The 27,826-nt window shown below is 38.9% G+C and overlaps 1 protein-coding gene across 3 annotated transcripts in view; it reads right to left on the reverse strand.

Annotated features, from left to right (window-relative positions):
• The window catches only part of ZDBF2 (zinc finger DBF-type containing 2), a 39,385-nt gene extending 13,870 nt beyond the window's left edge, over positions 1-25,515 (reverse strand). Inside the window, exons 1-5 of one of the 3 annotated variants that reach the window (XM_023542073.2) lie at positions 25,389-25,515; positions 19,980-20,032; positions 19,202-19,274; positions 18,235-18,338; positions 2,269-2,390 (exon numbers count right to left, since the gene is read on the reverse strand). In XM_023542073.2, the coding sequence (XP_023397841.1) occupies positions 2,269-2,390; positions 18,235-18,294 (182 nt within the window). In that variant the 5' untranslated portion in view covers positions 18,295-18,338; positions 19,202-19,274; positions 19,980-20,032; positions 25,389-25,515. Of the gene's footprint in view, positions 1-2,268; positions 2,391-18,234; positions 18,339-19,201; positions 19,275-19,979; positions 25,331-25,353 lie in introns of those variants that run through there. The other 2 variants (XM_010586373.3, XM_064286767.1) reach the window with 2 other exon arrangements.
• Between the last annotated feature and the right edge of the window lie 2,311 nt (positions 25,516-27,826).

The following is a 27,826-nucleotide window of genomic DNA, read 5'->3' on the forward strand; positions in this document are numbered from 1 at the left end:
GGTAAGCAGTTCAAATCCACCAGCTGCTCTATGGAAACCCTAGCGGGCAGTCCTGCTCTGTGCTATGGGGTTGCTAAGAGTCAGACTTGCTGGCAATGGGTTTATTATCCATATATAAATATCACTTATGAATCCAAAATACACAAATAATTCAGTAGAAAAATGGGAAGAGTATATGAACAAACAATTCATAGGATAGATGGACGGACAATAAATAAAGAGAAGCTTAATTTACTTATAAGTAAAGGCTACTTTTTACTTAAAAGATACCCTTTTTTGGCCTATTATATTGGAAGGAAAAAAGAAATTGGTAATTCCAGTGTTGGCAACAATGACATGAAATGTGCATTCTCATATACTATTGCCGTGAGTATTAACTAGTATGTATAGCCTTCTGGGAAGTGTCTATGAAGAATTAAAAATGTCCAAATACAATCTGAGTAACAAAATAATCATAATAATGATTAAAATTAAATAAATAAATATCCATGAGTCTATAACGATAGAAATAAATAAATGAGAGAACAAAGAAAACTCTTTTTTATGGTACAATTCTGATTAAAACATTTAATAACTTACAGAGAAGAATCATTAATGTATGCTGAAACAAGGGGATGAAAATATGATGAAAAGCAGAATATTTACATAGTCTCAAAGTACTTCCCCACAAGATACTTATAAATTATAAATGGAAAAATAGTAACTTTACAGTGGAGCAATGTAACAGATAGCACCACCTTAATCAAGTGACTCAGGTTAACATGGCAATAAAACATAATAACATCATGTGCTATATCATGTAATACACTCAGGGCACAATATCAGTTTTGAGGTATTCTTGCTCAAAATTCATAGCTTAACTTTAATGATGAGAAACCATCAAGCATACCTAAATTTAGGGATATCCTACAAAATAACTGGCCTATACTCTTTAAAAGTATTAAGGTCTTGAAAACAAAGGAAGACTAAGGAATTGTTCAAGATTAAAGACAAAGGAGATGCAACAACTAAATACAATGTGTGATTCTGGATTGAGTCCTGGTCAAAAAAGCATTGTTTGTATGACTGATAAACTGCAAATTTATTTTGATCAAGATAGACTAATTCTACCTTTCCACCACCTAAAAAACCACAAATTTTTTCTCTAATTTTTCCCACTAAAACTCTTCACCATTTGCTAAATTCTGGGTTGGTGACTTGCAAAGGAGAGTTCATCCCTTTTTCTGATCTAGGAGCCCTGGTGGCACAGTGGTGAAGCAGCTCGGCTGCTAACCAGAAGGGCAGTGGTTTGAACCCACCAGTGGCTCCATGGGAGAAAGGTCTGGCAGTCTACTTCCATGAAGATTTACAGCCTTGCAAACCTTTTGGGGCGGCTCTGCTCTGTCCTATAGGGTCATTACAAGTCGGAAGCGACTGGACAGCAGTGGGTTTGGTTTTAGGTTGGTGGTGCTGATCTCAGCTAATTGTGCACAGACATGCTAATCATCTGTTTCGCATTACTTGTACGGGTGTGGCCGCAAACTCACAAGAATATTTAATATGATTTTCCATCAATGTTTTCCCTTAACGTAGGGCCTTAAATGTTGTCAAATATTTCTTTTTATTAAAACAACCAAAACAAACTGATACAAGAGAAAGCTATTGAGATATTGACAGATTATAAGAAGACCAATTCTATTTGATGACTCTTCTATTCAGAGCTAACAAGAACATGGAATTGACTTAGTTTTTACTTTGATCACACTCTGCTATTACACTAGCTTTTCTGTTACTAATCTTTTAAAAGCTATTTTTACTCCTCCCTTTGTCCCCTGCTTAATCCCATGACATACTCATAACATCAAAAAACCAAACCAAATCCATTGCCATCAAGTCGATTCCAACTCATAGCAACCCTATAAAGACAGAGCAGAACTGGTCCATAGCGGTTCCAAGGAGCACCTGGAGGATTCAAACTGCCAACCTTTTAGTTAACAGCTGAACTCTTAACCACTGCGCCACCAGGGTTTCTTACAAAGGATCTTAATGATATGTAACCATTTACTGGCCTAAGATTTTTGTTTAGGAAAATGCATAGTGTAGGACACATGCTTCGTAGTGAAATTCCTTATTTAAGCTAAAAACATAATTGCAATAGAAAGTTAACACATGAAATTTCACGTCAACTACATTTCTTGATGCAAAGATTCGCTTTAAAAAGTCCTGGAACACAACCAACCAGTGTAACATATAACTATGAAATAATATTCCTCCTCTCGGCTACTTTACCTGCTTTCTTGATACTGATATGGGTGGTGCCGCAGTACATCCTGCAAAAAACGCTCCATCAGACTACTGCTACCCATCCTTTTCTCTGTGGCCATGTTTCTGTGATGGGCACTGAACATATGCTATAAAGAAAAACAAAGTGAATGTTATTAAGTTGGTAATCTTAGTAGTGAGAGTGTCACAGGCCGGATTCATTTATGTACTGCTGGAAGAAGTATAAATTGGTACGCCCTTTTATACAGTAATGCTGAAATATGCATCTGAAAACAAACAAAACAACAAACTCATTGCCGTAGAGTCAATTCCAACTCATAGCAACCCTATAGGGCAGAGCAGAACTGCCTCATAGGGTTTCCAAGAAGCAAGTGATGGATTCGAACTGCCAACCTTGTGGTTAGCAGCTATAGCTGTTAACCACTGTGCCACCAGGGCTCCAAAAACCATGAAAATATCTCTAAATCTACCCTAAGGAAATCATCTTAAATGTGGATAATTTATACAAAAATGATGCTTATTACAACATGAAAACAAAAAACTAAATCTCACCTGTGTTGAACAGTAAAATTCTTAAATTATACTATGCCATGGGATGTAATACTATTACCACAATAAAACTCTTTAAAAGATGTAATACTATGCAGCCATTTAAAATGAGACGATTGTGAGGATGGCGCAGGACCTCACAGTGTTTCCTTCTATTGTACATAGGGTCGCTATGAGTTGAAACTGACTCGACAGAACCTAACAACAAAACGAGACAAATAATTTTTAAATAACCTGGAAAAATGTGATATATTAAGAGAAAAATGGGGTGCAAAAAATCACATGTACAGTTTTATCTCAAACTACAGTTTAAAAATGTACAAATAAATGGTAAAAAATATAAAAACATCTTAAAAGCACTTACATTTGAATGGTATAATTATGGGTGATTTTTTCTTCATAAGAGAATTTTTCTTATATATTGTCTTAGTTATCTAGTGCTGCTATATTGCAAGTGGGTGGCTTTAACAAACAGAAGTTTATTTTCTCATAGTATAGGAGGCTACAAATCAAATTCAGGGAGCCGTGGTGGCACAGTGGTTAAGAGCGCGAATCCACCAGTTGCTCCCTGGAAACCTTGTTCTATCTGTCCTATAGGGTTGCTATGAGTCAGGATCGACTGGACAGCAATGAATTTGGTTTGGTTTTTGGTTTTGCTCTAGGGGAGGGCTTTCTCTCTCTGCTGGTTCTAGAGCAAAGTCCCTGTCTCCTCTGAGCTTCTGCTCCTGGGCAATTTCCATGTGCTTGACATCTCTCTTGTCCCATCTTCCTTTGCTAGATTGCATTTAATCTCTTTAAATTTCAAAAGAGATTGACTCAAAATACACCCTACACCCACCACGTGTCTGTCACTTTGTCGTACTGTGGTGGCTTGTGTGTTACTGTGATACAGGAAGCTTTGCCATCGGTATTTCAAGTACCAAAATGGTCACCCTTGGTGGACAGGTTTTAGCAGAGCTTCCAGACTAAGATAGACTAGGAAGAAGGGTCTGGCAGTCTACTTCTGAGAAAACTGACCAGTGAAAACCTTATGAATAGCAACAGAATATTGTCTGACACAGTGCTGGAAGATGAGCCCCTCAGGTTAGAAGGCACTCAAAATACAGCTGGGGAAGAGCTACCTCCTCAAAGTAGAGTCGACCTGAATGTCACAGATAGAGTTAAACTTTCAGGGTCTTCATCTGCTGATGTGGCAAGGCTCAAAATGAGAAGAAACAGCTGCAAACACCTACTAATAATCAGAATGTGGAATGTATGAGGTATGAATCTAGGAAAACTGGAAGTCATCAAAAATGAACTGGAACATATAAACATTGATATCCTAGGCATTAGTGAGCTGAAATGCACTGGTATTGGCCATTCTGAATCAGACAATCATATGATGTACTATGCGGGGAATGACAAACTGAAGAGGAATGGCTTCACACTCATTGTCAAAAAGAACATTTCAAGATCTATCCTGAAGTACAACACTGTCAGGGATAGGATAATATCTATACACTTACAATGAAAACCAGTTAACAGAGCTATTATTCAAATTTACACACCAATCGCTAGGCCACAGATGAAGAAATTGAAGATTTTTACTACCTTCTGCAGTCTGAAATTGATCCAACATGCAATCAAGATGCATTGATAATTACTGGTGATTGGAATGCTAAAGTTAAAGAAGGATCTGTAGTTTGAAAATATGGCCTTGGTGACAGAAATGACGTCAGAGATCGCATGACAGAATTTTGCAAGACCAATGACTTCTTCAATGCAAATACCCTTTTTCAACAACATAAACAGTGACTATACATGTGGACCTCACCAGATGTAATATACAGGAATCAAATTGACTACATCTGTGGAAAAAGATGATGGAAAAGCTCGATATCATCAGTCCAAACGAGGCCAGGGGCCAACTGTGGAACAGACCATCAATTGCTCATATGCAAGTTCAAGCTGAAGAAAATTAGAGCAAGTTCACAACAGCCAAAGTACAACCTTGAGTATATCCTATCTGGATTTAGAGATCATCTCAAGAACAGATTGGTCACACTGAACATTAATGACTGAAGACAAGACGAGTTGTGGAATGACATCAAGGACATCATACATGAAGAAAGCAAGATGTCATTAAAAATACAGGAAAGAAAGAAAAGACCAAAGTGGACATCAGAAGAGACCCTGAAATTTGCTCTTCAATGTAAATTACCTAAAGTGAAAGGAAGAAATGATGAAGAACTAAATAGAAGATTTCAAAGGGTGGCTCCAGAAGACAAAGTATTATAATGATATGTACAAAGTATTATAATGATACGTTCTTCCCAAAAGGGAAGAACACACTCAGCATTTCTCAAGCTGAAAGAACTGAAGAAAAAATTCAAGCCTCGAGTTGCAATACTGAAGGATTCTACAGGGAAAATATTAAACAACGCAGGAACCATCAAAAGAAGACAGAAGGAATACACAGAGTCCCTATATAAAAAAAGAACCGATCAACATTCAACCATTTCAGGAGGTAGCGTATGATCAAGAACAGATGACAGTGAGGAAGAAGTTCAAGCTGCATTGAAGGCACTAGTGAAAAAAACGCTCCAGGAACTGACAGAAAACCAACTGAGATGTTTCAACAGACGGATGCAGCGCTAGAGGTGCTCATTGGTCTATGTCAAGAAATTTGGAAGACAGCTACCTGGGCCAACCAACTGGAAGAGATCCATATGTGTACCTGTACCAAAGAAAGTGGATCCAACAGAATGAGGCAATTATCAAACAATATCATTAATATCCAAAAACCAAAAAACCAAACCCGTGTGCCACTGAGTCAATTTCGACTCATCATTAATATCACACACAGGTAAAGTTTTGCTGAAGATCATTCAAAAGAGGCTGCAGCAGTACATTGGCAGCGAGCTGCCAGAAAATCAAGCTGGATTCAGAAGGGGATATGAAACCAGGGATATCATTGCTGATGCCAGATGGATATTAGCTGAAAGCAGAGGATACCAGAAAGATGTCTACCTGTGTTTTATGGACTATGCAAAGGCATTTGACTGTGTGGATCATAACAAGTGATGGATAACATTGTGAAGAATGGGAATTCCAAACAATTGTGCTCATGAGGAACCTGTACACAGACAAAGAAGCAGTCATTCGAACAGAACAAGGGGATATTGGCTGGTTTAAAGTCAAGAAAGTTGTGCATCAGGGACTTGTGTCTTTTTACCATACTTATTCTGTATGCTGAGCTGAGCGAATAACCTAAGAAGCTGGACGATATGAAGAACGCGGCATCAAGATTGGAGGAAGACTCATGAACAACTTATGATATGCAGATGACATAACTTTGCTTGTTGAAAGTGAAGAAGACTTGAAGCACTTACTGATGAAGATCGAAGACCACAGCCTTCAGTTTGGATTGCACCTCAACATAAAAACAAAAATCCTCACAACTGGACCAATAAGCAACATCATGATAAACGGAGAAAATACCAAGGTTGCCAAGGATTTGATTTTACTTGTATCCACAATCAACACCCAGGGAAGCAGCAGTAAAAAAGTCAAAAGATACACTGCATTGGGCGAATCTGTTCCAAAAGACCTCACTAAGGTGTTAAAAAGCAAAGATGTCACTTTAAGGACTACGGTGGGCCTGACCCAAGCCATGGTGTTTTCAATTGACTTATATGCATGTGAAAGCTGGACAACGAATAAGAAGGACCTAAGAATTGGCGCCTTTGAATTATGGTGTTGGTGAAGAATATTGAATATACCATGGATTGCCAAAAGAACAAACAAATCTGTCTTGGGAAGAAGTATAGCCAGAATGCTCATTAGAAGCAGGGACAGCAAGACTTCATCTCACATACTTTGTACATGTTATCAGGAGGGATCAGTCCCTGGAAAAGAACATCAGGCTAGGTAAAGTAGAGGGTCACCGAAAAAGAGGAAGACCCTCAATGAGATAGACTGACACAGTGGCTGCAACAACAGACTCAAGCATAACAACGATTGTGAGGACGGCGCAGGCCCGGGGAGTTTTTTCTTCTGTTGTACATAGAGTCTCTATGAGTTGGAAATGACCTGACAGCTCTTAACACAACACACCCTACACTAATCCTGTCTCATTAACATAACAAAGACAATCCATTCCCAAATGGGATGATAACCACAGACATAGAGGTAAGGATTTACAACACATTTTTAGGGAACACAATTCAACCCATAACATATATGTATATACATTCTTGTATTTTTCAATGAACACATATTTTTATAACAATGCTATTAAAAGAGCAACATTTGATGCCTGTATTAAAAGAGGTCAAAGATTAATTCACAAAAGCCATCATTTTCCTCCAAAGATTAAAAATCCTGATTTAAACAGAATATAGGAATACACTACATCTTTCTGTTTTAAAATTCTGTCCATACTTAGGATTCTGCCTTTCTTTTTTTTTTTTTGATTTTGGTAAAGGTGTAACAAAATATTTGCCATTTCAATATTCTCCACATGTACAATTTAGTGAAATTAATTATGTTCAACATCTTGTTCAACCATCACCAGTACTGTTTCTAAGCTTTTTCATTACCCTTACAGAAACTGTGTCCCCTATCCAATGACTGCCCCCATCCCTTCCTCCCACCCCACCGCCCCCCGCCACCAATATACTTTGGTCTCCAAACAATTGCATATTGGCTTTACTACTATCATTTTACATACAGATTAGCAAAAAAAGATGGGAAAGAAGTCTAGTATCTATTAAGCACCCATCATGCCAAACACAGTGGTATTCCATTCATGCACACATTGTTGCTAGCTGCCACAGAGTTGATTCCGGCTCATGACAACCCCATGTGTAATACAGCAGAACTGCTCCAAAGGGTTTTTTTGGCTGTAATCTTTACAGAAGCAGACGGCAAGGCCTTTCTTTCACAGCACTGCTGGGTAGGTTTAAACTGACAACCTTGCGTTTAGTAGCCAAGTGCTTAGCCATCTGCACCACCCAGGGGGTGTCACCCTTTATTTAGTTTTTCTTTTAAATTTCTCTCAATGCTTATAGTTTTCTGTATAAAGATCTTATACATCTTTTTATACTTATTCCTTAGGATTTGATGTTCTTTAATACTGTTGTAAATTACATATTTTTTAAATATATTTTTTAAATCTCATTTTCTGTATAGTATTTGTATATAAAATTATAATTAATTTTTATATTGACCAAAAAGCCTTTTTTTAAAAATAATTTTTATTGTGCTTTAAGTGAAAGTTTACAAATCAAGTCAGTCACATATAAGCTTATATACACCTTACTACATACTCCCACTTTTTCTCCCCCTAACGAGTCAGCCCACTCTCTCCTTCCATGATGGTTTTGCCAGTTTCTAACACTATCTACCCTCCCATCTCCCCTCCAGACAGGAGATGCCAACACAGTCTCAAGTGTCCACCTGATACAGGTAGCTCACTCTTCATCAGCATCTCTCTCCAACCCATTGTCCAGTCCCTTCTATGTCTGATGAGTTGTCTTCCGGAATGGTTCCTGTCCTGGACCAACAGAAGGTTTGGGGACCATGACCGCAGGGATTCTTCTAGTCTCAGTCAGACCATTAAGTCTGGTCTTTTTATGAGAATTTGGGGTATGCATCCCACTGTTCTCCTGCTCCCTCAGGGGTTCTCTGTTGTGCTCCCTGTCAGGGCAGTCCTCGGTTGTGGCTGGGCACCATCTAGTTCCTCTGGTCTCAGGATGATGTAAGTCTTTAGTTCATGTGGCCCTTTCTATCTCTTGGGCTCATAGTTGTCCTGTGACCTTGGTGTTCTTCATTCTCCTTTGATCCAGGTGGGTTGAGACCAATTGATGCATCTTAGATGGCTGCTTGTTAGCATTTAAGACCCCAGACGCCACACTTCAAAGTAGGATGCAGAATGTTTTCATAGAATTTATTTTGCCAATTGACTTAGAAGTCCCCTTAAGCCATAGTCTCCAAACCCCCGCCCTTGCTCCGCTGACCTTCGAAGCATTCAGTTTATCCTGGAAACTTCTTTGCTCTTGGTCCAATCCAGTTGAGCTGACCTTCCCTGTATTAAGTACTGCCCTTCCCTTCACCTAAAGTAGTTCTTATCTACTAACTAATCAGTAAATAACCCTTTTGCACCCTCCCTCCCTCCCCCTTCTCGTAATCGCAAAAGAATGTGTTCTTCTCAGTTTATACTATTTCTTAAGATCTTATAATAGTGGTCTTATACAATATTTGTCCTTTTGCCTCTGACTAATTTCACTCAGCATAATGCCTTCCAGGTTCCTCCATGTTATGAAATGTTTCACAGATTCGTCACTGTTCTTTATCGATGCATACTATTCCACTGTGTTAATATACCATAATTTACTTAACCATTCATCTATTGATGGATACCTTGGTTGCTTCCAGCTTTTTGCTATTGTAAACAGAGCTGCAATAAACATGGATGTGCACATATCTGTTCATGTAAAGGCTCTTATTTCTCTAGGGTATATTCTGAGGAGTGGAATTTCTGGGTTGTATGGTAGTTCTACTTCTAACTTTTCAAGAAAACGCCAGATAGATTTCCAAAGTGGTTGTACCATTTGACATTCCCACCAGCAGTGTGTAAGAGTTCCAATCTCTCCGCAGCCTCTCCAACATTTATTATTTTGGGTTTTTTGGATTAATGCCAGCCTTGTGTTGGAGTGAGATGGAATCTCATCGTAGTTTTAATTTGCATTTCTCTACTGGCTAATGAGCGAGAGCATTTTCTCATGTATCTGTTAGCTGCCTGAATATCTTCTTTAGTGAAGTGTGTGTTCATATCCTTTGCCCACTTCTTGATTGGGTTGTTTGTCTTTTCGTGGTTGAGTTTTGACAGAATCATATAGATTTTAGAGATCAGGCGCTGGTCGGAGATGTATAGCTGAAAATTTTTTCCCAATCTGTAGGTGGTCTTTTTACTCTTTTGGTGAAGTCCTTAGATGAGCATAGGTGTTTGATTTTTAGGAGCTCCCAGTTATCTGGTTTCTCTTCGTCATTTTTGGTAATGTTTTGTATTCTGTTTATGCCTTGTATTAGGGCTCCTAACGTTGTCCCTATTTTTTCTTCCATGATCTTTATCGTTTTAGTCTTTATGTTTAGGTCTTTGATCCATTTGGAGTTAGTTTTTGTGCATGGTGTGAGGTATAGAACCTGTTTCATTTTTTTGCAAATGGATGTCCAGTTATGCCAGCACCATTTGTGAAAAAAACTATCTTTTCCCCAATTAACTGACACTGGGCCTTTGTCAAATATCAGCTGCTCATATGTGGATGGATTTATATCTGAGTTCTCAATTCTGTTCCATTGGTCTATGTGCCTGTTGTTGTACCAGTACCAGGCTGTTTTGACTACTGTGGCTGTATAATATGTTCTAAAATCAGGCAGAGTGAGGCCTCCCACTTCTCTTCTTCAAAAAGCCTTTTTTAAACTCATTTATTAATTTTGACAATTTATCTCGGTATCTTTTAGAACTTCCTATGTCTACAACCATATATAAATTATGACAGTTTTATTTCTCTTCATCTAATCTTTATCATTTTTGTATCTTTTTCCTTCCTTATTTCAGTGGCTAGAGCCTCTGATAAAATGCTAAATATAGCTGTAATTAAGACATCAAGTCTATTTCACTTACTATATTACTGATACATTTGGATTTATATCTGTAATTATTACTAAATCTTTATTACTAAATCTTTGTTTTTATTATTCTTGCCTATACAATATTCTTTTTTCTCTTCTGTCTTGTCTTCTGTGGATTGTTTCTTATTTTTCCATTTTTCTCCTCTTCATAAACTTGACTGAAACTAGTTTGGTTTTTGTTTCTTTGTTTATAAACTTGGTAATCAGCTACAGATTCTCTTCTGAGTCTATTAAGTGGTAAGAGATTACAACAAAGCAGTCCTGACCTATTAACGTCTAATGATACTCGTAATTTTTACTGTCTTCTTGAATAATGCCAACTCCTTAGGAACTAACTCCATTTAATCCCCTCCCAATTTCTATGCCAGTGTTGTTAATCTCACAAAATATCATTCATTTACAATGCCTACGTATTTACCCTCTCCATTGCTCTTCATTCCTTCCTGTATCTATAGCTTCCATCTGAGATCATTTTCCTTCTGCCTTGTGGTGTGACAAATTACTTAGTATAGCCTTTCTCATCATGGTCTTTTAACTCCCATCCAGGACTATAATTGACTTGTTTGCACAGCCCCGCCCAATCACCTGGGTGGGAGTTTTGCCTTAAAAGAGAGCCAATTCCAGAGCAGAGAAGAGAGACTGGCTGGAGAGACCCGCAGGAGACAGTGCAGTGGGCTTTCAGGCCCACTAAGCGAGAAAGCTGAGTGCCTTTGGGCAGGGACTGCGGGCCAAGGAGAATCCTACACCTGACCCACGAATTTGGGACCCGCCAGCCTCCACAACTGCGTGAGCCATTTCCTTTATATGGGTCATAGGTTCGTTAGTTCTGTGAGACACTGCAGTGAGTTGGGGAGCCCAAAGACAGGAGGGAGAGTACTGAGGGGAGAGGAAGTAGCTGATGTTAGAGATGATGGCATGGTACGGCAGCCTGGAAAAGTTGAACACTTGGGACATCTTTAACCTCCACCTCATAGGAACCAGCTTTGTGCTGATCCTTATAAAAGAAATTATTCATTTAGTTGATGTCTGAATGATGGGTTTCACTGCAATGGCCCAGACTCACTGAAATATGTGGTTTTGGGAAAAAGGGGATAAACAGGAGGATGAGAAACCTTTGGTTTCTGGACGGGATTAAAAACACCTGTGGATTGAAGCAGCTGTTATGCTGCAACCAGTTACCCAAAGCAAAGACTATTCATGGGATTTAGGAAAGGTGGCTCTAACTCCTGAGGAATTGGTTAATTGGATACATATGGAAATAAAGTGATAAAAGGCCAGACATACAACTCCTTGGTTTCTGTTATCCATAATAGCTGCAATGGCAGGAAAAAAGAATGTAGGGGCTGATTTTAGCACTGAACCAAGCCAGTTAGGGCACAACCCCCTACTCTCAGGGCTGACCCAGAAAAGAAAAATTAAGACAGCAGTTCCCCTATGTTGGCCACCAAAAAGGTAGTCTGGGGAGGAAACGGGCAAAACTAAGAAACTGTAGAAACCAGGGGGTACAGGGTAAGGAGTTGCTTCACTTTGTAGATCGGTATCGTCAGCTTCCTGAGGAATGGTTGCTAAACTGGATTTTGAGAGTGACTAATTTAGGGGCAACGTCCTTAGTTTTGAATGCTGTAGCATGGAAGAGGATATTTGTGTTGAGGCAAGACCCACAACTCACTATGCAATGGTCACGAATGATGATACAAGATCCATTTACACAGCAGGTTAACCCAGAGGCGACAGCCAGTCTGACAGACTGGATAAAATCTGTGGTGAGATCTGTTTACCCTGAGAAGGGAAACTGCCTCTCCCCTCCCCCTAAATACCCAATGGAACACTTCAGAGGCCACAGCTGATGCGCTGCTTATGCAAGCCATGCTGTCATGGCTTTATGTTGATCATGATATTCATCCAATGAGTATGCCCATTACATAGGTCACGGTAGATATGGTAATCAAGGGAGCCCCTTCTAAGTGGGTAACTCACGTAATGTTGCCACTAGTGTTGTACCTATGGAAGTGGGCTGAGGGGGAAACACTTACCAGACTGGTCTTGCTACGAGCAAGCTGAACTAGCACAGCAGTTTGGGTAAAAATAAATGACAAATGGAGGGAAGGAGGAATAATAGCTGAAGGTAAAGGAATGAATAAATAGGTTATGCAGCAAGAGAAGCCTAACATTATGCTGATACTTCGAGACTCAGAGCAAGGGAATAATCTCTCAGTGGAATTTTGTCAGAGGCCAGAAAGGAGGAAGACGAGATGACTTTTGAAAACCTGACCAGATCTGATGGAAACCCACAGCAGGCCTGAATGGCTGGTACCTGAGTAAACTTACCCTTTGAACTCTTTGGCCTGTTGAAGGGCTAATTGTTAAGGACTGTTTTGGACTAGTAAAATGATTGAGAGGGGGATGTTATCCTCCAAATATGAAAGGACCATGACTAGAAAAGCCAGGAGGTGGCCTGCAGTGTGACGAATTACTTAGCACGTACTTCCTTGCCATAGTATTGTAACCCCCACTCAGGTGATTAGGCGGGGATGTGCAAACAATTGTGGCCCACCAAGGGAACTGGTCAGTTTTGTCTTAAAAGAGAGCTAATTCCAGAGTAGAGGGGAGAGCCCGCCACCACCACGGAAGGAGACACTGGACAGAGAGACCACGCAGTAGGCTTTGTGGCCCACAAAGTGAGAAAGCTGAGGGCCAGGGAGAAGCTTATGCCTGACCCATGAATTTGGGACTTGCCAGCCTCCACAACCACGTGAGCCATTTCCTTCATACAGTTTATGAGTTCTGTGAGACTCTGCAGTGAATTAGGGAACCCAAAGACAGGAGAGAGAGTATGGAGAGAGGGAGTAGTTGATGTTAGAGATGATAGAGTGGTACAAAAGCTTGGGAATTTTAGATATTTGGGACATCTTTAACCTCCGCCTCATAGGAACCAGCTTTGTGATGATCCTTATAAAAGAAATTATTCATTTATGCCTAAAGAACTCTTTTAAGTATTTCCTTTAGAGAGGATCATTATTGTCTGAAAATGTTGTGTTTATTTTACCTTGATTTTTAAAACAGATATTGAGTATAGAATTCTAGGTTGGAAGTTATTTTTCTTTCTGTTGGCTTCCATTGTTTCTTTTGACTACTCAGCCAGATCTGGGCTCCATACTTAATTGCCTCAGTAGCTCTCCGAGTTCTTTGAACATATATATACACGTTCCAGCCTACGCAGTTGGTACAAATTACCTTGTCTGTCAGTATAAGTCTAGTCTTTTTAAATGTCAGTTTAGTGCTGGTGCATCCAAATGTATAAAAGTTATTATTTTAAACCTTAGGGGGGAAAATATTACACTAAATGCTTGTTGGACAGAGCTCATAGTTAATGAATTAACACAGTTTATCATTATCAAAGGTTCAACAAATAATCTTCCAGTCAACTGATGATATCATTTACAATCATGGAGAAATATTAAAGTCTTGAGATTTATTATCTGCCTCCTCATATTTATGATTAACATTAAAAATTATTTCTTTTAAAGAGGAAAGAGGGATGGAAATCACAATATTTTCCTTAGTATTTATTTTTAAGTTATTACTAGTAGGTAATTACAGAAAACAAATGACACAACACCGAATTTTTACATATTATGAGCTTGTCTGAGATAGCATCTCAGATGTAGAAGTTTAGCAGTAACAGAACCAGAACTTCATTACATTAATACTTCACCTATGATACAATTCCATAGTTTAAACCCAGGAGAAAAACTCAAGATCCTTGTAAATTAACAGTCCTGGTCATAAAACTGCAGCTACTATGAACGTGAATACTTCTTTCAAAATCTCTATACATAATCCTTCACACAAAAAATTAAAGAAAACACTATCCAACTCATTCTATGAGGCCAACATCCAAACAATGATATCACAAGAATATAAAGCCATACACCAATATCCTTTATGAATACAGATGTAAAAATTCTTAACAAAATACTAGCAAACTGAATCCAACATATAAGAAGGATTATACACCATGACCAAGGGGATTTATCCCAGGAATGCAAGACTGGCTTATCATTTGGGAAAAGCAACTAATGTAATATACTAGTAATGAGAATAAAGGGAAAAATACACAATTGTCTACTAGATGTAGAAAAGCACTTGAGTAAATCCAACACCCTTTCATGATTCAACAAAGTAGGAATAGAAGGGAACTTCTTCAACCTGATGAAGGGCATCTATGAAAAACTCACAGATGACATACTTAACGGAAAGACTGAAAGCTTCCCCTAGGATCAGGAATAAGACAAGAATGTCCGCACTTGCCACTGCTATTCAAGATTGTACCGGAGGTTCTAGCCAGAGTAATTAGGCAAGAAAAAGATGTAAAAGGCATCCATTAGTCCAAAGGACTAATGGACCACAATTACCACAGACTCCACCAGACAGAGTCCAGAGCAACTAGATGGTGCCCAGCTACCACCAACAACTGTTCTGACAAGAATCACAATAGAGGGTCCCAGACAGAGTGGGAGAAAAATGTAGAACAAAATTCAAATGCATGGAAGACCAGACCTATTGGTCTGAGACTGGAGAAACCCTCAGAGTATGGCCCCTGGACACCCTTTTAAACTCAGTATTGATGTTCACCCTTCAGCCAAAGATTAGACACGCCCTACAAAACAGTAACACACATAGTCCAACAATGTGCATGAGGCTAAATGGGCACACCAGCCCAAATGCAAAGATAAAAAGGCAGGCGGGAACAGGAACACTGGGCAAATGGAAATGGGGAACCCGAGGTTGAGAAGGGGAATATGTTCACACATCACAGGGCTGGCAACCAATGTCACACAAAAAAAATTGTGTATTAATTGTTTAATAAGAAACTAATTTGCTCTGTAAGCTTTTACCTAAAGCACAATAAAATAAATAAGATGAAAGGCATATAGATTGGAAAGAAAGAAGTAAAACTTTTTCTATTTGCAGATGACATGATCTAGCATATAGAAAATCCTATGGAGTACACACACACACAAACTACCAGAGCTAATAATCAGAGCTAAGTTAGAGCTAATAAATGAGCTCAGCAAGACTGCAGATCAGTACACAAAAATCAGTGGTAGTTCTATATGCTAGCAATGTTCAATACAAAAATAAAATTAAAATAATTCTATTTACAAAAGCATCAGAAAAAATATTTAAGAATAAATTTAACAAAAGAAGTGCAAGATATGTACACTGAAAACGATACACATAGATGAAAAAATTAAAGATCTAAATAAATGAAATGACATTCTCTATTCATGGATTAGAAGACTTAACTATTGTTAAAACAGCAATACTCCCTAAATTGATCAACAGATTGAATGCAATCCCTACCGAAATTCCAGCTGCCTTTACAAAAATTAACAATTTGATCCTAAAATTTATATGGAAATGCAAGGGACCCAGAATAGCCAAAACAACATTGAAAAAGAACAAAGTTAGACGACTCAATATTCTTGATATCAAAACTTATTATAAAGCTACGGTAAACAAGGCAGTATGGTACTGGCATAGAATAGATATATATATGTTGGACAATGAAACAGAATTGAGAGTTCAAAAATAAACCTTTACATTTATGGTAAATTGTATTTCAACAAGGATGTCAAGACAACTCAATATGGAACAAATAGTCTTTTCAACAAATGCTCCTGGGACAATTGGATAGCCACAAGCAGAAGAATGAAGTTGGGCTCCTATCTGACGCCATATACAAAAATTAAAATGGATCAAAGAACTAAAAGTATAAAACTCTTAGAAGAAAACATAGGCATAAACGTTTGTGACCTTGGATTAGGCAGTGGTTTCTTAAATATGAAACCAGAAGCACAAACAACAACAGAAAAAAATATTTAAATTGGAATACATAAAATGAAAAACTTTTATGCTGCAAAGGAAACTACCATGGAATGGAAGAAAATATTAGCAAATCATATATCTCATAAGGGTATAGTATCAAGAATACATGAAGAACCCTTATGACTCGGCAATAAAAAGACAATCCAATTTAAAAATGCACAAAGAAGTTGAATAGGCATTTCTCCAAAGATGACATACAAATGGACAGTAAGCAGATGAAAAGATACTCAGTGTCATTAAAACAAATAATGTCATTAGGGATATGCAAATCAAAAACACAACGACACTACTTCATACCTACCAGAACAGCTATAATCAAAAAGGCAGTTAACAAGTGTTTGCAAGGATGCGGAGAAATTGGAACCTCATACCCACATTGCTGGTGGGAATATAAAATGGTACAGCCACCTTGGAAAACAATCTGGCCATTTCTCAAAAAAAAGTTAAACATAGTTACCATATGACCCAGCAATTCCATTCCTAGTTCTATAACCAAGAGAACTGAAAACATATGCTCATACAAAAACTTGTACATGAATGTTCTTAGGAACATCACTCAGAATAGCCAAAAAGTGGAAACAAGCCTGATGTCTGTGAGTTTTTGAATGGATAAACAAAATGTGGTACATCCACAAAACTACAGTAGTATTAAGCCATAAAAAGGAACGCTACGACATGAATGAAGCTTGAAAACACTAAGACAAGTTAAAGAAGTCTGACAAAAAAGGTCAAGTAGTATATGATTCCATTTACATGAAAGTCCAGAACAGGCAAATCCATAAAGACAGAAAGTAGATTAGTAGTTGCCAGGGGCTGAGGGCAGAAAGAATGTGGAGTGACTGCTAATGGAACTGGGGTTTCTTCTTGGGATATTAAAATATTCTGGAATCAGTGGTGATGGCTGCACCATTTTGTGAATATACTAAAAATCGCGGAATTATACACTTTTAAAGGGTGAAGTTTATGATATGAACTATATATCAATAAAAAATTAATTAAAAAGTTTCTTCATACAACCTTTCGCCTGTCGGATGGTGCTTTTAAAATATAAGTTGGATAAATTTACTTCTCAAAAATCTCAAATGGCTTCCCATATCACTTGGAATAAAATTTAAAGTCCTTACCTTAATCCACAATGTTTTACATAGTCTACTTCTCTGAATTCTTCCCTTACTACTTAACACCCATGTCCCAACTCCACAGCCGCTACACTGGCCTCCTGACTTTCAGGTAGCATGCCAATGGCCCTTCTGCCTCAGGGTATCTGTGCTCTACCTAGAAACTCTTCCCCAGATATCTGCAATGATGGCCCTCATACTTTATTCAAATCTCAAATGCCACTTCCTTAAAGAGGCCTTACCTGGCCACCCTACCTAAAATAGGACTCCCTTACCTATTTTGGAGCCCTGGTGGTGCAATGGTTAAGAGGATGGCTGCTAACAAGAGGTTGTCTGTCGAATCCACCAGCTGTTCCTTGGAAACCCTATGGGGCAGTTCTATTCTGTCCTATAGGGTCGCTATGAGTCAGATAATCAACTCAACAGCAATGGGGCTTGTTTTGTTGTTGTTGTTCCCAATTTTATTTTCTTCACAGCACTTATTACAATCTGACATATTATATACTAAATGTATGTGATTATTTCTGTCTTACTCCACTGGAATGTTCACCCTCTGAAAAAAAGGGACTTGGTTTCATTACAGTTGTATCCCCTAGGGTCTTAAACAAGATCTGGCCACTAGTAGATTCTCAATATGATCTGTTCAATGAATGCATAAATGAATTTAATAGATTATAAAAGAGGAGAAAATCATAGCTAAGTCCTGAGAGGCACTACCATATTAATAGCAATCTCTCACCTGTTCCAGGTTATTATAGAGCACGCGGCAATAGCTGCAATATCCTTGTCCACTCTGCATATTAAATAACCAAAGTCAAGTGGTTATATCCTTGAATACTCAAACTGAAAAAAAGAAAAATGCCAAAATCACAATAATTCCTTACTACCATGAGGAAAATAACTATGATAATATAAGAGACAGAAATTCATTCATGAGCACTACCCAATCCTATTACTAATACTTCAGTATAAAATACAAGACAAGGCTGTCATGAGCTATCAAATCAGTGAGCCTGCAGTAGAGAGAGATAAGAGGTAAGCATCATTTGAAAGAGTACTTTGTTGCCAACATTTAAAGCCTAGATGATTAAATTTTTAATCAATTCTCTAAACTTATTAGAATTATTAGGAACTGATTCAGTATTGAAGAATACAGTACTCAATTTTTAAAGGCAAATTATAATTTCTAAGGTATTATTGTAATATATTTACTATAACGGGGCTCATTCATTTTTCCATCATATTTCTATACCAAACCACTGTCATCAAGTCAATGCCGACTCAAATTATTTCATTCAGCAATGTCACATATAACCTCTGACCGTGTCATGGCAGTTTCTGCTTAGTTTACAAAGAGGCAGATTTTGAAACAATGTATCCAACAAAGTTGCTAATGATTGCGATAATAGCTAATTTAAATTCTGAAACACAGACATTTCTCTTCTGACAATTATATAAACCAGGTAAGCAGGGAATTTCCCCCCACCACCAGTGGTGAATTCTTGTCTGCTGGAAAATATGTAACAAAGATTCTATAGTGTGGAGCATTCCTGCGTTTTCCTGTATAAGATTATTATTCTGCAACTGAAGAGCATAATTGTTAATTAAACCCACTGACCAAAAAAACGAAATCACAGCATTAAAACCAATAACATGAGAACAGAAAAGCCTCTTTAAGCCAAAATGCTAGCATAACATTCACTTACCTTTTACTTTTTGAGGAAACTTTGATTCTGATTTCTCACATTTACAAGGAAAATAAATCACTAAAACCAGCCTCTAAAATAAAGAACACATAATAAATTATTTACTTAAAATGTGTCTTCTTTTCCCATTAATTTATTTCATATATTAAAATGAAGCAACAAAATGAAACAGCTTTAAGTTATATTTGTACGTATGACTATTTGCAGGCTACGAGAACCCTAGAGCTTAAACCTCAACTTTGAAAATCATAAAATGACATTTTAGTGCTTTATTGCAAATGTAATTAAAACATTCATTGAATCAAAGGCAAAATCAAGTACGCGTCTATCACCACAAAACACACACACTTAAATACCTTAAATTTTTTTTTAATCTTTAACTTTTATGGCCTTTAACTCCCATGGCATTTTCACCTGTCATTTCCATAACCTCTAGTGACATATAAATCCATAATGACAGTAAGCGGCAATGAATCAGAAGCACCTGTTGGCATTTTTAAAAATTTACATGCTAGAATCCCACCTGAAACTTACTGAATCAAAATCCCTTGAGAGGAGGGCAGGCACGTAAATACTATCTTTATTTAAAATACTACAAGGTGATTCTGATATGGGTTGATGCAATAATATGCCATCATTTTTATCTATTTTAATAAAATTCTTATTAAAGGAATAATATTTTAAGTCTTTAAGATTATATTATTTTGCATGGCTAAGTGGGTCTTCTTAAGCAAACTCCGAATTCTACTGGTAACTGATATTTTTTTAAGTAATTTACCTTCTGCAGAAAAAGGTAGGTATTTCATCAGCGAGATTAGTCCTGGGAAACTTCTGTAAATTAAAATAAACAATTTAAAAAGAAGATAAGCCCCCCCATAAACATCTACCATTCGCTGAATAAGTACCCCATGTCGTATTTGTTAGAAAAGTGATGTGATGTTTCCAATAATAGAAAAAGTATTAACTTTTGAACACAAACAACTTTACATGCTTTGACGCTGAATCCCACATGACCTCCTAAAATACTCTGGAGCAAATAGACGGATGGCCCATCTAACCCACCATCAAACACTTCAAATCTGTAGCTATAAAACAATATAAGCAGCAACTGTGCCTCTGGTAAGGTCAAGAAGCAAAAATGCTATCAACCACAAAATAAGCATCATGAAAAGCTTTTAAAAGACATACATATATGAAATTAAGTTTGGATCCTAGACTAACCACCCAACTCTTAGCTACCACGTTAGTTTTTGTGAAAAATATTGTCAATTCTTTGTATCAATGGACATTTTTGTCCACTGAATAACTGAAATATTAATTTTTTACCCCTCCACATTATTGTGAGCAAAATGTTGACCCTTATCCAGGATCATTCGTTAACAAAAAATTCGAGCACTTGGATTCAAAACAGCCAGTGATACCACCGTAAAATCAAGGGATACCTATTACACACCTATCCTGTGCAGAGTTCCATGCTTGGAGCTTTAATGGATACAGAGAACTATAAGACAATTTTTTTAAGTTTAAAATGTGATTGGGAAATTAATGCAAGTTACAGTACCAGGTGGTGTTTGAGAAACATCTAAGTACAAATATACGCTAATGGGTTCAATTGCAAAGTTTAGTTTTAGCTGGGATTGCCAGGGATGTCACAGTGGATATGGTTTTTTAACTGGAAGACGGGTAGGATTTGATTACAAAAAGACCAGGAAGAGGTATTACAAGTAACAAACAAGCAATGGTACAAAGATACAAAAAAAAAGAAAAGGCGAGGTAATTTGGAGATAGCAATCTGACAAGTTCAACTGTATCTAAGGTTTCATTTGAGAATTTAAGGAGAAAAAACACAGAGTAGGTCGAGTTTTGACATGGTAAGATTTAAAAGAAGGCTAAATAATTTAGACCATAATTTTAGGCAGTGTGGAATTTTTTTTGCAAAGAGATATTCTCAAAGAATGCTTGAAGAAAATTCTGAAATAAGGTTCTTTTCTTCTCAAAGAAGCTCTTCAAGAGTAAAGATCATAGTTGTTGAACTACTCAGTACCATCTCCTAGGATACTACGATTTCTAGATTACAGAACACCAATACCTAGAATTTAGATAATACCCAAAACATACAAATTCAAAGAGTCAAGAAAAACTTAAAATTTCATTTATGTTTGTAAATTAGGAAAACACATACTCTTTTTCTTTTAAAAATGGCTTTTATTATGGAAGTAAAACATGCTTGTATAGTACAATTATAAAAATACAGATAAAGAAAAATAGTATGAAATCTGCTATAATCCTACTACCCACTGTAAATATCTGTTATATATTCTTCTTTGTTCTAAACATATTTTTACAAAAATGGAATGGTACTGTATTTTCTATTCTATAAGCTGCTTTTTTCACTTAATCACATATGATGAGCACCAATATATGTCATTATATATAATTCCAAACAGCATGTTTAATGATTGCATCATATTGCATTTTATCAGTGAAAGATAGAAGCTCTCCTACCTGACAAGAACCAAAGGTTGGTAAGTTAACTTTTTAGAGTCAGGAAATAGGATAATTTAAAAAATACCCATACACGTAACAGAAACCCTGGTGGTGTAGTGGTTAAGAGCTACGGTTGCTAACCAAAAGGTCGGCAGTTTGAATCTACCAGGTGTTCCTTGGAAACTCTATGGGGCAGTTCTACTGTGTCCTATATCGTCACCATGAGTTGGAAATGACTCAATGGCAATGGTTTTTCTCTTTTTATACACATAATTTTAGTATTTTAACTTAAACATATAAATGTATGTGAATGTTTGACTTAAGGTCAAGTTGGGTTTGATGGTTTGGTTTTGTTGGGGCTTTTTGTAGGTAGGTCTGCTAGAGTTCCAGATCAGTTTTGTTCATAAACCACATTCATAACGTATCCTCGGCAAGTTTCCATATTGGTGTCTCTGAAGCAAAACAAGTACTTAAAAGCATTTTCAAAACTGAGAGCATTATTACTGATTTTTAAGATTTTTTTCCAAAACACTTATTTTTCATAAAAATAGCAATGCTATTTAAAAAAAAAAAAAACCATATTCAAACTACAACTTCACTGGTTTATGTAACATTTACAATTGCATAAACCAACTTGGGGCAGTGAACAGAGATCTCTGAACTGTCTGACTTCCGCACAACCAATTCAACAGAAATTGTGTTTTTTCTGTTTTATGGAGTATTACTTGCACACCTGAGATGTGTACCTGCTGCAGAGGTAAACACCAGTGAAAACACTGACAAAATGAGTTCAGAGCTGTGTGTGTTTTTCAAGTTGACTGTGACATCAAAATAAGAGCCAACAAAATCCAACATCCCCATGCAAAACATTTTTCAATTACCTGACCAGAGGGGCCCAACTTAAACAGAAAATAAGACAAGACAACAGAAGGGCATGTGGTCAACTGATTGTTGTTGTGTCCTGCCTCCAGTCAATTCTGACTCATAGTGATTCTATATGACAGACTGGAACCGCCCCATAAGGTTTTCTAGGCTATAGTCTTTGAGAGGAGCCCTTGTGGCACAGAGGTTAAAATGCTTGGTTGTTAACTAAAAGGTCAATGGTTTGAACCTGCGAGCTGCTGTAGGATGGCAGGGGGCTTTTTTTTTTTTTTTTTTTTTAATCTTTATAGAGGGTGCTCTGGTGGAACAATGATTAACCACTAGGCTTTTAACCAAAAGGTGAGTGGTTTGAACTTGGCGGGGGGTGTTGGGGGTAAGACTTGGTGATCTCCTCCCATAAAGATGACAGCCTAGAAAACCTTAAGGGGCAGGTCTACTCTGTCCCACAGGCTTGCTATAAGTCAGAATGGACTCAACAGTGCAAAACAAAAACCACCTTTATGGGGAATGGAGCCCTGGTGGTGAAATGGTTAAGTACTGGGCTGTTAACCAAAAAGTTAGTGGTTTGAACCCACCAACTGCTATGGTCGGGTGTGGTGGGGAGACCTTGCCATCTGCTCCTGTAAAGATGACCACCTAGGAAACCATAGCAGTTCTACTTTGTCCTAGAGTGTCACGCAATCTTTATGGGAAAGGAGCCCTGGTGGCGAAGTGGCTAAGCTCTGGGCTGCTAATGGAAGGATCCCTTAAGCACTCAGCTGTTAACCAAAAGATTGGCAGTTGGTACCCACCAGCTGCTGCACAGGGGAAAAGACTTGGTGATCTGCTCTGGTAGAGATGAGAGCCTAGGAAACCCTACGCGGCATTTCTACTCTGTCCTATAGTGTTGCTGAGGCAGAATTCACTAGATGGCACACACAACAAAACATCAATCTTTAGGGGTGCAGATCCCAGGTCTCCCACACAGCTGCTGGTGGGTTCAAATCTTGGACCTCTTGGTTAGCAGCAGAACGCTTAACCATTGCACCATCAGAGCTCCTTAGCTAACACTTCAAATCTGAGTCAGGTGCCATGTCAACAGCTTCACACGCGTTATTTCATCTAGAAATCTAACGGTCTTATGAGGTAGGTGCTATGTTGTTGTTGTTTGTTGCTGGCGCGTACATTCCAACTCATGGCTACCCCATGTGTGCAGAGTACAACTGTGCCCCAAAGGATTTTCAAGACTGTGACCCTCTGGAAGCTGATCACCAGGCCTGTCTTCCCGGTGAGAACCTCAACGTCTCGGCTAGTAGTCAAGTGCTTAATCAGTTGTGCCACCCATCACAAATCAGGAAACTGAGATTTAGGAAGAAAAGGCACTGGCCCAGATCACACACAATAAGCAATAGCTGGAATTTCACCCTAAATAAATATCAGCAGCTTATGCTCCTAAACCTCTTAACTTGAATGAAATGCTGCTTTTCTATATTTTCAGGAATACTAATTGTTTTAATATTAGGCAAAAACAATTAGATATCTAATTTGCTATAAGAAACAGCCACATATTCCAAAAAAGCAGTAAAACCAATGTTTATCTTAGTTGCATCACTGCTCCTATCCTGAGGTGTGTGCCAACAATACCTCGGATTAGTGAGTTTCAATTTAGCACAACACAGGGATACGTTTTATACTGCAATCCAGCACGCCCGCGCGCACACACACACAAAGGTAAAAAAAAAAAAAAAAGGCTTCACAAAACAATACTGTCACGACACAGTGCATTTTGGTTTTTTCCATACTCTTATTTCATTGTTTTAAAATGCTAGTCACAACCCACTGATTTTACAATTCACTAATGCGTTGAAAAAAAATTATCAAATTGAGCAAACAATATTTTATAGAAGCTCGTTGTTACCCTGAATTTTCAGCTTATTTCTATTCAATATACTGGCCACCGTGTAACAAGTTTCTTAACCCAGGTACATGGACATGAAAATTCTTGCCTTCCAGGCTCTGGGTCAGTGCAATCTGAGGCGGCACCAGCGTTTTGTCAGTGAGAAAGATCTTTATACAGTGATACAAAAAAAGCTCTGCATGTATTAAGCGAAAAAAGCAAGTTACATAAATACCCCATTCAAGAAACACACGTAAACGTCTATGCATTCTTTAAGGAACGGGAGATATACCCCGAACTGTTTATAGTGATTTCCTTTTGAGGATGTGATTGCTATAGGCTTTCTTGCGTTTTGTTTCGTTTTTTCCTCAGATAATACGGTCGGAAAAAAAGGAAAGATACTTCCATTTTTTTTCGGGGGGCCGGGGGGGCATTCGTTTCTTGAGAACCAGTATGTTCCGCGCGATACCTAAAATCACCGCGTCGCGTAATTTTAGGAGCTGGAAGGGCCTTCTAGCGGCAAGGAATAATGACGCGGTCATTTGACCAGTCGCGCATCTGTCGTAGGATGGTAGTAAAACGATCATTCAAACAAAAATCGAACAATTCCGAAATAAACTAATCTCCAGAGGCTGGTAAGGGCCTATGTCTAAGGGTAGCTGGAAAGAACGCAGGGTACCGAAGCAAGGGGTATGTGGACAGGTGGCTCCGGACCTCGGCCGCACAGGTGCCTGGACCACTCCCTGCGAATACACAGTCCTACCTAAACCCGACCTCCGTAGGCCACCCCTGCCCCGATCCAACATGCCGGAGACCTCCGCCCAAGGCCTCGCGGGCCCCTCCTACCCAGGGGCCTGGACATAGCGCAAGGCAGTCTGTGCCCCACCTCCTCCCACGCCCCAGCCACCTCGATCCCGGCCCGGAGACGCCGGCCTCGCTCACTCAGGAGGGGCAGAACGGGACTCGGGGTGAGGAGAAGCCGAGGACCTGCGAGGCCTCCGCAGGAGCCAGGTGAGCTGTTCTTGAGTCCCTCGGGAGGAAGGAGCCCCGGGCGCGAGGCAAGCACAGCCCGCCCCCAGCCCTGCGTCTCAGCCCCGCCCCAGCTCCGCGCCTGCGTATCAGCTCCGCGCTCACCTCCTCAGAGACCGCCCTGATTCCATCTGGGCCACCGTAGGGGACGAGGGGAGGAGTGAGGCCGCCGCCTTCCTATACCAGTTCAGAGGCGGCAGCGAGACCCCAGGCCCTTTTTGGGCGCTGCCGTCTTTAGAGCTGGCCACGTATGGCGAGAGGGGGAGAAGCAGCGTGTGACTGCTTCTCATGAATCTCCACCTGGTCATGCGGGCATCCAACAGGAACTTGGCCTTAGGGCACTCAGTGAGGTTTGACGTCAGGGAAGGTGCGAAAATGGGGGCCCCTTCTGACGCAGAAACAAGGGGGGGCTGCCCCACCACCACCGGGAATCTCTTAAGGGGATACCTCTTTCCTAGTCAGGGCCCCACTCAGAAGATGGTGATATCAAACCTGGTCCAACCATAGCACAGCTAGGATGCGAGATAGAGACCAAGGTTTTAGCATTTAAGGGCCCAAATAGAAATTCTAATTCAAAACAACATGAAGTGTAGAAAAGAAAATGCGGCAGGCACAGGTAAGAGAGCTAGTAGTGTGCACTGTTCTCATGTGGTTTCCACTGTGTGCTGCATCTACCAAAAGCTACTGTTTAATGAGCACTTACTCTGTGATAAGCACTCTGCTTAACGTTTACTATAAATATTCTTGCATTAATCCTCAGGGTACCTCTGTAATATAAACGTTATTGCTATTCTCTTATGAGAAATCAGGGAAGCCTTGGTAGGATAGTGGTTAAGGGTTGGGGCTGCTAACCAAAAAGTTCGGCAGTTCAAATCCACCAGGAGCTCCTTGGAAACTCTGTGGGGCAGTTGTACTCTGTCCTATAGGCTAGCTATGAGTCAGAATCAACTCGATGGCAGTGGGTTTGGTTTTTTTTGGTTCTGAGAAATCAATCATTTCAGGAGGTAGCATATGATATGGAACCAATAGTACCGAAGGAAAAAGTATAAGTTGAACTGACGGTATTGGCAAAAAAACAAGGCTCCAAAAATTGACGGAATATCAATTGAGATGTTTTAACAAACGGATGCAGCACTGGAAGTGCTCACTTGCTTAGGCCAAGAAATTTGGAAGACAGCTGTCTGGCCCTCTGACTGGAAGAGATCCATATTTGTGCCTAGTTCCAAAAAAGGTGATCTAACTGTGGAAATAATCAAACAATGTCGTTAATATCACACGCAAGTAAAATTCTGCTGAAGATCATTCAAAAGTGGCTGTGGCAGTATATCAACAGGGAACTGTCAGAAATTCAAGCTGGATTCAGAAGAGGACCTGGAACCAGGGATATCATTGCTGATGTCAGATGGATCCTGGCTAGAAGCAGAAAATACCAGAAAAATGTTTACCTGTGTTTTATTGACTATGCAAAGGCATTGGACCCTGTGGATCATAACAAATAATGGATAACATTGAGAAGAATGAGAATTCCAGAATACTTAATTGTGCTCATGAGGTACCTGTACATAGACGAAGAGATAGTCGTTCGAACAGAACAAGGGTTTACTGTGTGGTTTAAAGTCAGGAAAGGTGTGCATCAGGTTTGTATCTGTTCACCATACCTATTCAATCTGTATGCTGAGCAAATAATCTGAGAAGCTGGACAGTGTGAAGAAGAATGGGGCATCAAGGTTGGAGAAAGATGCATTAATAACCTGCATTATGCAGACGACACAACTTTGCTTGCTGAAAATGAAGAGGACTTGAAGCACTTTCTGATGAAGATCAAAGACCACAGCCTTCAATATGGATTACATCTCAACATAAAGAAAACAAAATCCTCACAACTGGACCAGTAAACAACATCTTGATAAATGGAGAAAAGGCTGAAGTTATGAAGGATTTCATTTTACTTGGATCCACGGTCAACACACGTGGAAGCAGCAGTCAAGAAATCAAGAGATCCATTGCATTGGGCAAATCTGCAATAGACCTCTTTAAAGTGTTGAAAAACAAAGATGTCACCTTGAAGACTAAGGTGTGCCTGACCCAAGCCATAGTGTTCTCAATCACCTCTCATGCGAAAGCTGGACAATGAATAAGGCAGATTGAAGAATTGATGATTTTAAATTGTGTTGGCAGTGAATACTGAATTTACCATGAACTGCCTAAAGAAGAAACAAATCAGTCTTGGAAGAAGTACAACCAGAATGCTTAGAAGCAAGGATGGTAAGACTACATCTCACATACTTTGGATATGTTAGGAGGGATCTGTCCCTGGAGAAGGACATCAGTGAGTTGGATTGACACAGTGG

This window comes from Loxodonta africana, chromosome 6, assembly GCF_030014295.1.
Source record: "Loxodonta africana isolate mLoxAfr1 chromosome 6, mLoxAfr1.hap2, whole genome shotgun sequence".
Taxonomy (NCBI): domain Eukaryota; kingdom Metazoa; phylum Chordata; class Mammalia; order Proboscidea; family Elephantidae; genus Loxodonta; species Loxodonta africana.